Source organism: Hippoglossus hippoglossus, chromosome 13, assembly GCF_009819705.1.
Source record: "Hippoglossus hippoglossus isolate fHipHip1 chromosome 13, fHipHip1.pri, whole genome shotgun sequence".
Lineage (NCBI taxonomy): Eukaryota > Metazoa > Chordata > Actinopteri > Pleuronectiformes > Pleuronectidae > Hippoglossus > Hippoglossus hippoglossus.
Genome location: NC_047163.1, coordinates 5,904,658 through 5,920,900, shown reverse-complemented (window position 1 = coordinate 5,920,900; position 16,243 = coordinate 5,904,658). Strand labels below are relative to the sequence as shown.

The 16,243-nt window shown below is 43.4% G+C and overlaps 1 protein-coding gene across 4 annotated transcripts in view; it reads left to right on the top strand.

Annotated features, from left to right (window-relative positions):
* Nucleotides 1-16,243, top strand: part of nbeab (neurobeachin b) — a 178,802-nt gene that overhangs the window by 146,260 nt on the left and 16,299 nt on the right. For all 4 annotated transcript variants that reach the window (XM_034605171.1, XM_034605173.1, XM_034605172.1 and 1 more), the window contains 5 exons: nt 97-212; nt 2,962-3,074; nt 11,275-11,415; nt 12,463-12,582; nt 15,781-15,933. In XM_034605171.1, coding sequence (XP_034461062.1) covers nt 97-212; nt 2,962-3,074; nt 11,275-11,415; nt 12,463-12,582; nt 15,781-15,933 — 643 coding nt within the window. The remainder of the gene's footprint in view (nt 1-96; nt 213-2,961; nt 3,075-11,274; nt 11,416-12,462; nt 12,583-15,780; nt 15,934-16,243) is intronic.

Below are 16,243 nucleotides of genomic sequence, written 5' to 3'. Positions count from 1 at the left end.
GCTTCACATACAGTTTATGCTCTTTGGTTTAAAAGAATATAACTTTCCACAACTGACACCGACCTTCTGATTTTGCTGTTTAAATGTTTTCCCCAGGCGCATCTCCCTGGCCACCCCTCGGCAGCTTTTCAAATCCTCCAACATGACCCAGCGCTGGCAGAGGAGAGAGATCTCCAACTTCGAGTACCTCACGTTCCTCAACACGACTGCGGGTAAAGACTCCTGATGCTTTACTCTGCTGCGGTTTCATGTTCGAGCAGCTGAAGGAATGGGAACTAATGTATTCTCTTTTTCACAGCCATCAGTTAAACAGATGGATTCTGATTTGTTTTCTTCCTTATCGGGGGGGAAAAATGTACAACTTAGTGAAAGTGTTAAGTTTTAATCTATTATCCATGTGAGTCTCTTCACCGCTGCAGCCTCTTTAGGTTTAGCTATCGTGATCAATAAATGTGATGTGTCAGTGGCACCGGGAAACAAACTATAAGTGGCCTCAGGTTTGTCATATTTGTTTATGAATCCGTGCCTTCCCTACGTGCTCTCGGACGAGTTCACTCCGCTGCGCATGGAGTGTGTTGTTTGAAGCCAAGACTAGGCGCAGCCAATTTTACCTGATGATTAGCGCCTGGCTTTGTGAGAGTGTGTGTGTGAGAGTGTGTGTGTGAGAGTGTGTGTGTGTGAGTGTGTGTGTGTGTGTGTGTGTGTGAGTGAGTGTGAGTGTGGAGCTGAGAAGTTCTGTTGTCGACTCTCTGATCTGAACTGCAACTAACAGCGGAGGCGAGAGCGACTGCACGCTGCTCTGCTCTGAGAGGTGTCATCCTCGCTGCATATTCATGCATATTTATATTTAGCTGGTGCTTGAGTTCGATACATTATTGTCAGCTAATTAGATGTAAGGCAGACAGAAAAACATGCTCAAAATTCATTAAAACTCTCCAGTAATGACCCGGGCTGACAGGGGTGTCAGAATAGTGTGGGGCAGCAGACAGGCGGGGCATGAAGTGCTGGGAAGAGGTGTGAATGGGAGGGGGTCTGCTAATTAAACACTATTCCACCGCTATTAACATCCTGCCACCCCAGCTCAGTCCTCAGCACCAGTGGGTCTAACAAACATTCCCGACTCAACCTCCGCACTCGGTCCGCTGCCTCCTTTTCACTTTGTGGCATTAACCTGGATAATTATGCTCTGGAGCTTTCCCCCAGACCCTGGCTGCTCTGCAGAAGCCTTCCCATTGACTCGGCTGTCAGACGTTATCACTTGCTCAGCTGGATTTAGACTCTCTAATGCCAAAGTGCTGCAGAGACGCACCTGCTGGATCGGGTCAACTTAATAATAGTTTGTCGGTCATCATTAAAAAAAACTTAAGGGGCGGAGTAGCCGGCAGATTAAGGGACATTATCTCCATCGAACAATATTATCTCTTTGTATTTCATTATATTCTATACTAATGCATAATCTTTTGTTTGGATAAGATCAGATAAGATGTACTTTTATAGATCCTCCGTAGAGGAAATTCACAAATGGCACAGCAGCACAAGAAATATATACAATACAATAAGGTAGAAATTATTCTATATATAGAAATATTCAAATTGTGCAATATAGAGATAGGGATTAAAGTCGTTATTGAACAAGTTATCTATTCTTCGTAGTATACAGTGTACAAAAAGTGCAGTCTAATGGCTGATGGAGCCCTCAGAGCACTTTGAGGTACAGGGCTGGATCAGTTTGTGGCTGAGCTGAGCTGCCTCAGTTCAGCAGAGAGGGAAAGAGAGATCTGTTCATGATGGTAAAACAGCTTCTATTAGTCTGACGTTTTTCATCGCCCCCTCTTGAGACTACTTGATTTGGAAAGTTTTTAATGACATGATCAAGTGAGAATGTCATCTCAAAGGAATCTGGGTTTGCAAAGGCTGATCTAAGATAGTCTCCGTTCCTCTGACTGCTTCATGAATATTATTTAATGACAAAAAAGTAATGTTATTTATGTAAATGTGTGTTTCCTGCACTGGTGCCACTGGTTTAGGAGGACTTGCTAACGACAAGTCAACTTCAACATTGGGAAACTGGAACCTGTGTTCAACTCTAATGATTCTGGGACAAAATATGATAACTTTTTTTTATTGTATTTGTAAAGTATGCAATACGAATGTGGTCAGATCTTAAATTAGTATCGCTGTCTTTTACGGTTTCATTTTTCTTTGTTAATAGAATAAAAAAATGTTGCCCTTTTACTTTGTGTTTACTTGGAGCCTGTAAAGGTTCTTTTTTTTTAAGCTTGATTTATTACCAGCAGTAAAAATTCCAACAAAGCCATCTCTAGCAGTCATCTCTATCCCGGGCCCGGATTACAACTGGCCACCACCTGACCTCGCAGCTGGATCAGTGTCATCTTCAAAAAGCAAGTCGTGTTCATTAACGACAAGATGGTACACGATCCTGTCTTTTTCCCGTGGACTCCCTGTGACACGTTTTGCCATCTGAAAACCATATTCCTGCTGCCAGAGCTTTGAGGAAATTCACATCTGGCCAATCAGTGGATCAGACTCCCAGTGACATTTTAGGCATTTGGAGCCCTGAGAAGAATTTTCCTCCGTAATTACATCCACTCCTCACGACTTGGAGACACGCATTTTCTCTACAGACTTAAAGACACCCTCCTCCGGCCTCTGGTTACTCCCACAGGCTGTTGATGAAGTACACTCATCAGGCGAAATATAAAATTCTCACATAGCGAAGAGAACTTTCTATTAAGTGTGCGTGTTCCCCTGGCCGACTCCGTTTTTGAGACAGGAAGTGCGTCTGATTGAGGTCTCAGCGATTGGGGGCTTGTTGGAATGTTGCATGCTGATCCCGCAGAGTAACTGAAGCCTTGAGTGTACCCTGCCCCGCTTTTCAACCCCTCTGCTTCCTCCCGAGCCTTCATCACTCACAGATTTCTGTCTGCTCCGTGTGTCTAGGGAGGACGTACAATGACCTGAACCAGTACCCTGTCTTTCCCTGGGTCCTCACCAACTACGACTCCGAGGAGCTGGACCTGACATTGCCAGGGAACTTCAGAGATCTCTCAAAGGTAAACAGAGGCCTCACGGCGACGCACCTCTGTACGACAGAGAGAAGGGGGGGTGAGTGGCGGCCGCTGGCTCTGATGGCAGGGGATTTCCTTATTAAGAGTCAGACTGTAAAACAACATCATATTTAATGGCCGTGTGCACAGTCTGAACTCTGAGGTGGAATGAAGAAAGCAGAAAATTCTGTTTTAAGAACTTGAAATACACGTCTATAAATTTGCCCAATGTGTTGTCTCATCACATATTGACACTGAATAATGTAAATTGAATAATTCAGACAACAGAAGATTTGTTTACCTATAAACATCAGTAGAGGAGCTCGGCTAAGGCTCAACAGTCCCCTTAGGAAACAGCACTTAAATGAACTAGATCCGGATTTGTATTTGCATCTGCAGCAAATTACACACACTTTTTTCATCAAGATCAATGAATTATTTTTAGAGAAATCAATACAAATATTGAAAAACATAACCTCCTTGGTCTCAATATCACAATCTGATGACTACTCATAAAAAATAATATCTTTTAGGTCCAGATTAAATCTTTAACCAAAAATAAGTCTAGTAAGAGGATAGTAATCTATCTTTTTTTTTAAATGGCTTTTAAATTAATTCTCTATTGGTTCAGAGGATTTCCTGCTGTGATTCGACTTTTTAGTTTCAAGGTTTTTGGGAGTGATGACAGTGGGTCACGTGCGCGGCGTTGCAGTGAAAGTTGCAGTGAGAGTGTGGCAGGTCAGAAAGCCTTCAAGCTGCGCCGCGGAGAGAGTCCTGCTAACGCTGCCAAATCACCGGAGCTCCGACACAATGACACTAATGCCCCACAACCCTGGGAGATAAAGTTCAGTGTCGTGTTTGCTCTGTCTTTGACAGAAGGGGAGAAGGCAGCAGATCACTCTACCACAAACTGTGACCTGGTTTGCTGGTTTACCAACCCCCTTCTCGCTCTCTCTCTCTCTCTCTCTCTCTCTCTCTCTCTCTCTCTCTCTCTCTCTCTCTCTCTCTCTGTCTCTCCTTCTTGCACATGCACACTGCAGCTCACTGACCTGAAAACAGTTGCATTCCTGTCTGAGCTCTTTCTCTTGCTCACTTTATCACTCCCTCATTCCTCTTTGTTTCCCTCGGAGCAGACGTTCTGACTAAGAGCCTCACTTTGTCGTCTCAGTTCTCAACAGTTTGAATCAATTTTCAACTTTTTGAGGCATGTGCGTGCATGGTGTGTTTTGTAGCGGGAGAACTTTGAAGTTGAAACGCTCAGAAAATCACAAGCGAGGAACATAAAGGGCTGTGAACTTGAAAAATGAGCTTCTACTGCACTGAAACACTTCTTCACATTTCTGTAGACCCCAGAACATTTTGGAAAAAAACGGCTCAGCTGCATGTGACTCGCCGCCATCATTTCTGTTTCTGTTTTTGGCAGCTCCAGCCTGTTGGGTATCCAGGTGGGCTGAGAGGGCCACTGTGTGTGTGTGTGTGTGTCTGTGATTGTGTGTGTGTGTCTGTGTTCGGGGGGGGGGGGGAGCGGCGATCAGGGCTGAGCCATGTGCAGCCCCTCTGCCCTGGGGAGACAGTTATGTATTGTAATGTATTCCAGTGACATCCTCCCATGCTGTTTACAGGGCTGAGCTGCCTTCATTAGCATGAGTTCACAGCCTGTGTCTCCTGACAGTTGTCCTTGGAACCCCAGGGCTCTTACCTCCAAAAGTTCACAGCCAGCGTAGCAGGTAGGGACAGCGTCCCCCCCCCCACACGTCTCCTCTGTGCTTGGTCTGCCCTTTTGTTCAATTACGGTTCAGAGGTAGAAGCACCCGGGACTCGCTCGTCGTATAGTACGGCTGTGTTTGTGTCCCCGAGGTGTGTGTCCAGCGAGTGTGGCTGTGCACCACGCAGGCTGTGTGTGTGGCGACTGGGGCTGGGTATCATTATTCATCAGAAGAATCCAAACTGTGCTGTCCGACACAGCTTTACAATAACTTTAGATTGAAAAATAAATGATGGTTTTAACTACTTTATGATTGAAGTGGATTTTAAACCTAAACAAACTCTAGTGCCGGTTATTCCAGAGTTATAGGGTTACACTACAGACATATTTTGTTTATTCTTAAACTCTGTTGAGGTTCAAAACCCTATAAGTGGGTTATAAGTGTGCTATAACTTTCTATAAGTGTGTGCAATTTAATCGAAGGGGATTAATGGAATGGGCCTTGGTGGAGGTACGTGCTCTATGAGTGACATTCTGGTTTGTTTGGTTGGTTTATTTGTCAGCAGTATTATGCAAAAACTAAATATATTTCCTCAAAATTCGGCGGAAGGATGGGACATGGGCCAAGAAAGAACCCATTCCATTTTGGGGTGGATCCGGACAAAAGGGCAGATCCAGGATTGTGAGATTAGGGAATAATTCATGGATTTTGATGAAACGATATCTATTTAGGGGGCTGATATCTCTTATTGATTGAATTTAAGGGGAGTGTTTGGCCTTGCATGGCGTAGGTGTGCGCTCCACTTGTTACCCCATGAATTGTATTCATTTAAAATTGCAATTTGTTTTTGTACCTGGTCGAATATCTTATCACCTCGTGTAAAATGATCTGTCACTCCAGAGCTCAGTGAGCTACAGCATTAGGAAAATAAACCATCAACCCTCTTTGATCAATACATTGGTTAAAACTAAATCATAGCTTATAAACCGAAGCATCGCTAACACCTAATTACAGCTTCCAATAATCATTCTCACATTATCCCGCAGCGTGTATTGCACAACTCGAGAGGCTTTTCTTTCCCACAGATCCGAGTCATGCCTGAGACCTGTTTGGCAGTAACAGGTGACGAACAGCATTGTTTGAAAAATGCTGGAGCTCGTACTGATCTGCCAAATAACATCCTCCCAAACCTACTGCACGTACGTACCTACAATTACCTGCTGGTTGGCCATCCAGTGAGCTGTGAACGGTGCTACTGAACACGGCAGCCCTCCGCCTCGGGGGCCAGCGCTCTGCATATTTGGGTGTCAGATACGTTCATGCAGTGAAGTGTTTCATTAGATTCTAATGATTATTTCCCTGATTGAGTGACAAGCAGGGCGATAGATCTGGGGAAGCTAATCTTCCTCATAGCTGTTTAATTAGGTGACAAAAATTCATATAGTTGGATAAAAAAGCGATGGAAGCAGATGTGGTTTTAAGATTTTGCTTCCTCGTCCACTGACTAACACTTATGAGATGTTTCCCGTGTTAAATGTAATTTCAAGAGACAAGCGACACGAGAAAGTGACGTGTATTAGTCAACACATGTTACATTATTTTAAATGACTAAAATAATGCCAATGATTGGAATTAACCTTTGTAAAAAGATTCTGAATGGTCCGTGCTGAGATCTAGAAAAGTCTTTTCATACGTTTCCCTCTCAAAGCTTCTGCTTGTGACAGTCTCTCTGACAGCCGAGCATGTCTGAGAGATGCTTTCTGAGTAACGCAGACAAACCCGGCTGCTCCAAAGAACCACTCCGCACTTTTCTGTTCCATAATGGATCCTTCCTCAGCCTCACTTCCCCTCCAGTCAGGCTGCTTGGGAGCACTTCTGCTTCATCCTGAGTTGGAGCAACTTGATTGCATTAGACCGGAGCTGCACACCGGCCGGCCTGTGACGAGGCAAGCAAAGAACGACTCAGACGCTCCCTGACAGTGCACCGTAGCAACATACTGTAATGTAATTCCTCTGAGATGTAAAATGCAATATGCATCTCATCGGGAGGTAGCTTAGATATAACTTAGAATGGACGCACTCTCTTCACGCTCAAACAGCATCAGCTACATTCTTCTCCCTGCATCTACGCAGAGCAACAGCAGAAATGATCCTGATTGAATCTGAAGCCAAATCTGAGTTTGATCACACTTTGTTTAGTCGCGTTGATGTGTTTCACTGGGTCAGGTGTTACACCAGAAATGAACTGGGATAGGAGCCAGTGGGGAACTGTCTGAACCAGTTGTGTTCATCGTCTCGTATGTGTGATCAGTGTGATACGCAGTCGGAAAAGGGACGAGGTGATTATTCCCTGTGGAATAAAGGTAAACAAAGCCTGATGTGGGGCTCATCAACACACAGTGCTTATGACACGATTAAAGACACTTGAGCTCTTCTGAAACGATCGTGATATCTTATCATAACTGGGGTTTTATCGCTAAACAAACAGCTAAGCAATCATACATTCTCCTCATATTTTTGGCTGTCGCGTGTTTTTCTGTGGCCTCAAACCTTAAAAAGTAGCTTTTCACTTTATCTCACATGAAAGTGTGGGAGCAAGATTTGGCCAAGTTATGATGCTCTTGTCGCTGAGAGAGTCTCTATATGGTCAGTTTGTTTTAACATGGTTTCTTTTATCGGTATTAAAAAAGAGAATCACAGTCATTTGGTTTACGACACAGCCTGTATGGAAAGGTGGACGACGTGACAGTTCCCCAAAAGTGAAGCCAAAGCATCACAATTGCCCCCTGGTGGCTGGCTGCAGTACACGTCATTAATCCTGCCTCCTCTATGTTACTAGATGGGACATGGGCCAAACTACACGTCAAAGTACACGTTAAAGAAGTTCTTCTTAAAGACGGTTTCTGTCACTTTAGGTATCACACTCATTTTTCTGGTAAATTTGGTTTTATTTAGTTATTTGTTGATATAAAACTGGGTGAAATGTCACGATTGACTGTTGAGACTAAGTTGGTTGAGGGTGTATCGGCAACCGTAGCTCCAAACACCCCCAACACCGACCTTGGAGAAGCGTTGTCCATCTTTATATATAATCTATGATTCAGAGCCTCATCTTTATAAACAGAAAGATGACCACAAGCAACCATCTTTAATTTTACCTTCTAGTGTCATTTATTCATGTTTTTCATCCATCCGAGCACATCTATGTTTGTACGTTAACTTTAGTTTCACATTTTATTTGCTTTTTACGAATATACCTTGTATTTATCACCTGAGAAAAAGCCATTTGATCATTTGTCAGCTCTACTTCATATTTACCATTATTTTTGTACCTTTCAGTGAGTTATTTGCTGTGTAACAATCTCAAATTCAGCTGTGTTAAAAAAAGAAATCTGCTCAGCGCAAATTTCCTTCAAGACGACAGCACACTGTGACAAAGAATAACTGAAGAATAATGATGTGGGTGAACCGATACAGGTTTTCCTGTGCAGTGAGTATAATTATCCTGCCTCACCAACCACACACGCTTTCTAGAGGACAAAGTGAAATCCTTCTTACTTCTACAGTGAAATACAAGTTCCATAGAAAACGCCTTTTTATATTTACAGTACGCTCACACAGCTGAGCGACTTGGGAACACTTTAGCCTCATTTATGTAGAACCAAATAGAAGGAAATAACTTGTCAGTAAACTTGTCTTGAATCCCGTCCCTGTAACCCAGTGATTCATTCTAGACGTGATTGTGGTTAGTTTAGTCTCAGGAAAAGGCAGAGCAGGGTTACAGAGGCTTGATTATACTGAATTTAAAGCGTATATTATCCCTTTAAGAACATTTATATTTTTCATATCCCTCACTGTTGCCTTTAATAACATGACTCACTTTGTCTTTCAGCTTCTGCTGGTCCAGTTGATATTGATATAGGCAAGAAAAACACTTAAAATACTCTGTAAATCAAAAATCGTTCCAATTTGCCATTTTGTAAGTTTCGGTGATAATAGCTGGTATGTGAATTGTTTACTTATCCCTCTCTAACGCTCATTAGTATTACCTGTAGCTGTCTGTTCCGTATCTGTCGCATGCAGCTTTTATAGCTCTCTAACCTGCCTCAGTCGTATACTTGCAGCGGTTTTTACGGAGTGTGAGACATCTCGTGGCCTGCACCCCGATCCAGCTGGGCCCCGAGACGGCACATGGAAGGCTATTATCACGTCGTAAATCTGCGCAGGCCTCAATAAACTTCTCTTTCAGTCTATTCAATTGTGCTAACACTGATGTGGACTGCCATTAAATTTTAGGGAAGAACGAAAAACTAGCCCCATTAAATTTTGACTTAAAGCTTTAGGGCATGTGCACGGTGCCACACATGGATATGACCTTAATCGTCAAAATGACCAAGCGAGTGTGTGTTGCATACAAACTGCAACCAGCCAAAAGAATAACAGTGTAGTTTTTAATAATGTTTGAATGGCTTTGTTGCTTCCATTTTGAATTGAGGGCTTTAATTTAATTTCTTCTGATCTGTGAGCTGCAGCTCTCAGGTAGCGAAGCTGCCACTGATTACATTACCAGTCTCCCTTCCCCCTCGGAAACCGATTCAGTCGCGCTGACTATATTGATATTGACTGCCAATATGCCTCCGAGGCTGTTATATTGGACGGGGTGATTGAAAAGGCAGAGAAGGCAATTTATTCACCACTAAACGTATGTTTAATGGGAGTAATTGTGTTGCCTTAAGAACACATGGAAATGAAACAGCCGCCAAAGGGCAAAAGCCCAGTGATGGTGTCAGAGCAACGCTGAAATTATTACGGAGTCTGCGGCTGAATAATGAACCACCAAGCTTTGGCCTAACTAAGAAATAATTGGATGCTTGTCAAATAAATATAGCAATGATGTGATTCTCTCTCTGTTTATATCTTCGCGATAATTAGGCAGCAGAAATACAGAGCAGCGAATATGAAGTTTTATACGATTTCTGACATTTTCAGGCTTGAGCTCATCTCTGAGTTGGCATTTTGGAGATTTTTAAAGTTAAAGGTTAGTTTTTACGTTTTTGGAAACTGTTTTCCCTTCTACACTTTAATAAAAGGGAAATGCTAAGGTAACTGAAGATTACTCTGTATTCTGTAGGTCCTGGTTACCCCTATAAAGAGGATCCAGTAACAGAGTGGCACAGATGGGAGTAGCAGGGCTAAGTAAAGTTTGGCTTGGTGGGTGCGTTGGGTGTAAATCGGGTCATCCGGGGTTAATCCACGTGGATTACCCCCAACATTTAGCAGGAGACACTCAGATCTCCTCCTTCCATCCTCAGTGCTCCGTCCTGCTCACCCCTGCCGACGTATCCCTGTAAATTTCAGACAGGAGACGGCGCAGCAGGAAACTTTTTAGGGTTCGAGAGAATAATGGGGTCTGACAGTCAAATCCCAGAGTAAAGCTCCTTGTCTGCCCTGAACTCTCCCCCAGCCACTCTGCTGGCCTCTCGGCATGAAGCCTAATGGGGAACTGCTGAGACTAAGTTTATCTCTGTTAGTCTGCTCAGCTATGCTTTACTAGACCTTGTGCTAACACGAGGAACGGAAAGGCAGGTAACTGACACCATGCACCCAACTACAGATTACATCATAGAAGTACTTCATTGTTTTAAATACATTTCTCTGCCAAATGAGTTTGAACGATCTGGTAAAAAAATTAAAAAGATCATTGAATAACTGTGGGTCACACCAAATATTTGTGCACTGTAATATTATATTTTATGTTTATTTAAAGGGAAAATGCACATGAACTAACATGCATAATAAAGTCCAACATTTAAATGTGTCTAATTTATCCATGCATGCTTGTTTTCATCTGCAGTCCCTGCAGGTTGGTTGCATTGGTAAAAATAATAACACAGATATGAGTTTATAGAAGTCTAGATTCTACGGAGGTGTTATTCCTGTTCATACGGCTCCAGGACACATGCAGTAGAGGTGGTCTCTTTGATTGTACACTGTTTGTGTGGTTTGCTGTAATATGTTGATAATGATAGTTATTAATACATGTTTTTAGTCATTACTCAGACTCATATGTTTTCTCTTTTAGCTTTGTTATTATGTTATTAGTCGATTCAATGTTTTATGAAGAGTTGTAACATTCAGCCAAAAGGTGAATGTCAGAAACTGTTTCGTGGCTAAATGGTGATAAATTATAAAGTTTCCCAGTTTACAGTAAAACTCATCAGACTCAGTTCTGTATACAGTAAACTGGTCACACTCACTGCTCTGTATTCTGTCAAGCTCGCAGAATTAGTTAAAACATCAAAATGGCAGAACCATGTGTGCGTATCAGTTTTCCTTGGCTTCACAAAGTATATGACTTTACAAAAGCATACAAGAGGAAACTTGTGTAATTTCTTCGGGGTTGATTTGAGAGGAAATGTGTATTTTACTTGCGCAGGCGAATAATAACAAATTACTTCACTGCAGGAACTGAATCTTTTATTTCTTTATTTTCTTTCCAGCCTGTTGGCGCTCTGAATCCGAAGCGTGCGGCGTTCTACGCAGAACGCTACGAGACGTGGGAAGACGACCAGACACCACCTTGTCATTACAACTCCCACTACTCCACCGCTGCCACCGCCCTGCATTGGCTTGTCAGAATAGTGAGTATAATCTCTCCTTCAGCCTCCATTATTGTGCCGTGTTCAAAATCCCCGAGTTAGTCAAGCATCTGAATAGAAATGAAGTCCGAGTCCACATCCTCAGACGGATTTTATTCATTTTTGACTCTGCATTAGTTGATTGTCACTTGTCAGACTTGATGATGTTGTTACTTTGAGGTCTGTCGGCTTCTGCGCAGGAAGCAGCTCGACGTCTCAATTTGATTGGACCCGAGTTAGACCAATGGTGCTCAGAAAACACATTTCACAGGCCAGTAAGCTGGCATATGTGAACCAAATAAAGAGTGGCTGGGTAATGATTTACAGAGGCTGCTGTGACAGGTTTATGTGTTTCAGGCAACCCAGTGAGCGCCGGAGACGTGTCCATCAAGGTTACTGAGCACTGTCCTCATTTACTCTGCAAGAGAGGGAGGGAGCCACGCGTACTTCCAATCTATTCTCCGCAAAATAAGCCCTTATAACCTCCACGGCATCTTTGAGTTGGTATTCATCTGATTTTGACGTCAGCTTATTAATTTGAAAGAACTTTACCGGGGAGTTACTGTATTCCTCCTCCTCCCCCGTCATTAGTAGAAAGGGGCTGATGAACTGAGGGACCTCCCTTGACAGCAGTTAGATTGCCCTCTGTGGGTTTGTTCGCACAATCCCTTTCTTCCTCTGGTGAGTGATTCATCCGCACCAATCGGTCGCCATCCCGGGCTGAGAAAACCAAAAATTCGAGCCAATTATCATTATGGTTTACTGTACTCAGGAAGAGCGCTAATTAATTCTCCCTCAGGCTTAGATACAGAGAGTGACTGATCTCCACTGAGAGTCCGCCGCACAAAAGAATACCAATAAAATAACGATGATTATTCCGACTATTCACATGAGCGAAGTGTGTAATCCTGTCGGGTCAGAACAACACCGAGATTTTCATTATGTTGATTATGATTACTTCAATCAAAAAGGGGCGGAGAACACGAGCATTTAGGACTTTAAATTCTTGGGTGCAGACGATTTGTGACGTGTCATTCTGTTTCTCTGCAGGAGCCCTTCACCACATTTTCCCTCAGTGTCAATAACAACAAGTTCGACCACCCTGACCGCACCTTTTCAGCCATTACCCGCTCCTGGAGGAACTGTCAGAGGGACACCTCCGACGTGAAGGTGAGACTCACAAGGAAAGCAAAGCCAAGTCCACGGAAGCACAAATCTAGATCTGAACACCAGTAAATGTGTTATATTATGTTATATTTGTTTCTTTGCCAGTTACTTTCTTCAGGCTGGTGTTCTGGACTTGTGTGTGTTGGATGATGAATGATCAGAAATATCAATATGTACTGTATATTGTTCATTATCTGTCAGAAATATTGCGACTATGCACCATGGTATAATTGGGAGTATAACCGCACCAAGCCTCTCACTTGCTTTGCTCCCCTCCTCATCAAATGTAGCTCAACAGGACTGCAAAAATATATACCATTAATTATAAATGCCTCATGCAAACAGCAAATCACACAGAGCCACGGTGCACTGGAAATACCCCAAGCACTTAGAAATGCACACTTGATTTATCTCACACCGGAAAAACAAACTATTCCAGAGACTGATTTTGCATCTGTGCATGGAAACACTCATGAGTCTGAACAAAGGCAGCAGCGTCTGAGAGAGAAAGACAAAGCCTCCCCTCTGCAGATCCACGGCGCAGTCACCGAAAACGCTGAACCCTGCTGATTCGCCTCCATTTTGCCCACTGCATAACACGCAGCAGGAATACACACTGACCTCAAAGTGTCACACATTTCTAACACACCCCGCACTGGGTAGTGTTGCCCCAGGCAATTAATAAAGCATTAATGACAAAAGCTATTTAAAATTTAGTCTTTTATGTAGGGACAGGGCTTTTACTTGCCAGGATCTGGGGGGGGGGGGGGGGGGGGGAGAGCAGCCAACAGTCCATGTGAGGCAGAGGCAGAAAGCTGCAAGCCGGCAAAGAGCTGAATAGTCAAACGCCACCCTGTTAACAAATACAGCCTACTTTCAACTACTTGTATGTCTGCATGCATTTGTTTTTACACACAAAGGATGGCTACCGATCTATTAGGAGAGGCGCTGCACTGTCGAGGACAATGGTGGATTACTAGCTGTCCTTCATAATGTATTAGAAGCAGGGAAACGGTATGCAAGCACTTGTTTGGTTTACTCACGGTGCAAACTGGTAAATTATGAAGCAGCGCTGTTACAATAAGTACATACGTTACATGAGTATGTCTTGTTATAATCTCTTTTATATCTCCTATTATATTATATTATATAATATATAGACAATCACCATGCACAGCCACCATGTAGTGACTGGGGTGAAGGTCAGCTACGGCCCAGTACACCGTGCACGCCATCGGGACTCTGATTAAAAGGCAGCTTGTTTTTACCAGGGTCTCTCCTTCATTAACCCTGGACTTCTCCAGCAGTAATGACGACAAGAACGAGGGCGGCTTAACCCCTAATGGGGATGACCTCCTAAAAGAGCAAGTCAAATGGAAACAACCCCGCGCCGGCCGAGCTTCACCTCCTCGACCACCCCATTATTAATGTGCATCCATATACCTCTCGTTCACTTCGTGGTGCAGGCACAGTTATGTTAAGCTGGCATAGCCACCTGATGGGAAAAGAGAAGCAGGCTTTATTTTTAAAATGTACCGGGCACACGTGCATGCACACGTACTGTCCCACACACACACACACACACACACACACACACACAAACTGCCACCGTGCTGTCTGAAGGAGTCCAGCAGCACTACGCCGGTGACAGATTCTGACGAACATGTCATTAAGGTGACACAGTGTAAAGCGACGGAGGCTCGTGTGATTGACTTGTTAGCCCATTACGATGCTGTTGCAGAATTAATGGCTGCCATGGGAGGGTGGCTTGAAAACGGGGCTGGCAGGTTTAACGGCTTGGCGGTGAGTTACGGCAGGAAGTTTACAAACGAAAAGAGGAGGGAAAGTGTGGTTTTATGTGCGTGTGTGAGAGGGAGAGAGAGACAGGGAAACGGGGAGGAATGGCTGCTGCGCTCCCTTCCCTGTCGTGTGCGAAGGGTGAAATGTGACCAACAGCAGAGCAGCAGTGTTACGGGCCTGCAGCATGTCATGCTAACTCGCACTCTCAAACCGCCATGATTTACCGTGGGGCCTAAAAGCTCTGCACATTATGTATCCCATAGGCAATAAAAAAACTCCATTCCACCGCTGAATCTGACAAACACCGCATTCATAAAACAAGGAGTTAATAAACTGTCCTGCACCCTCCTTTTATAATCTCGGTCTAAGAGACAGACGTCAACGTTCAACTTGTCTCGTGTGGATGTTTTCTAATGAGCGAAGGTCCAACATTCCTGGTGTGCACATGCCTCATTGTGCAGAGGCTTCTCTCACTCGTCCTTCCTGAGCTAAATGATCAGGAGGATAATGGATCAGAGCGGAGACCTGGAAATCACAGGAAATATACATAATTATTGTGGCAAATACCTTTTTCTTAATAAAATAGCACATTACTTATTCGTAGCACGCTATAGCTTAGGGATTGATTGACTTTAGGAGGACGCCATTTAATTTCCGCGCCCTATTAAAGTTAAATCTTTTTTTTTAGATAGATCAGCATTAAATATCATCTCCTTTGTTAATATCTGTCCCAATGTTGTTGCTTTCAAGGATCTACATTTTAGAGTCACCTGTCCAAGTTGTTTTTTCTGGAAAACAAATGCAGAAATATGTTGTGAGACATTTAATAAAAGTATTAAAGTGTAAACTCCAGTCATAAAAATGTACGTAGACTTAGAAACGGAAGAGGAGAAGACTTATACTAGACTCTAATATGCTTTGTAAAATGGCCTCCAGTATACATGCTGTGTAACTAAAGGGTTAAAAATCACACTCAAATCCTGTAGAAATAGTGTAAATATTTCCTCTCTTCTTCAGTGTATGAACTCACACCAGGGTTTTCATGTGGTGAGGCTCCCTCACCGAACCCACTTCCCCTCCACTGTGAGGTCCTGACCCCATCACGAGAGCCCAGAGACCAGCGAGAAAAAACCCAACTCAGTCCCACTTTCATATAACACACCTAACACCTCTGCCTGGAATAACTGGACTAGCACCTCTCGCCGCCTCCTCGTGGCCTGGTTTGGTTTGTTTGTGTTACCTTCCCCCTTGAATTCTCACTTCATCTCAGTGGGACCCCAGAACTGTTTTGTCTCTGTTTTTTGTGGCTCGGTCCTCGCACGAGACATTCATGGCGAGTTATTTGGCGATTTATGGGTAAAAACTGTGATATTAAAGCATCTCTCTTCCTCTGAAACGCAGGAGCTGATCCCTGAGTTCTACTACCTCCCGGAGATGTTTGTCAACAGCAATGGCTACCACCTGGGAATGAGGGAGGACAGGAGCCTGGTCTGTGACGTGGACTTGCCAGCCTGGGCCAAGAAGCCTGAAGACCTTGTTAGGATAAACAGGATGGTGAGGGTCAGGCATGGGTCCAACATCAGATCTCATTGTGTGATACATTTTTTTTTCCCGTCAATAACCTATATATAGGATTTTACCTCAACAAAAAAATAACAATATCATATAAGAAAGCCCTGATTATCTATTACGGGGCATTAAAACAAATTTTTGATAATTTTCTGCTGCTTGTCTCTTTAAAACACATTTTATCCAGATAATAATTCAATAACAGCAAAACTGCAACTTAAACTATGCAAACATTCATCATTTTATCAGGATTAATTGCTGCTTCAGTAGATATTCTTCATGTGCTACTCTGCAA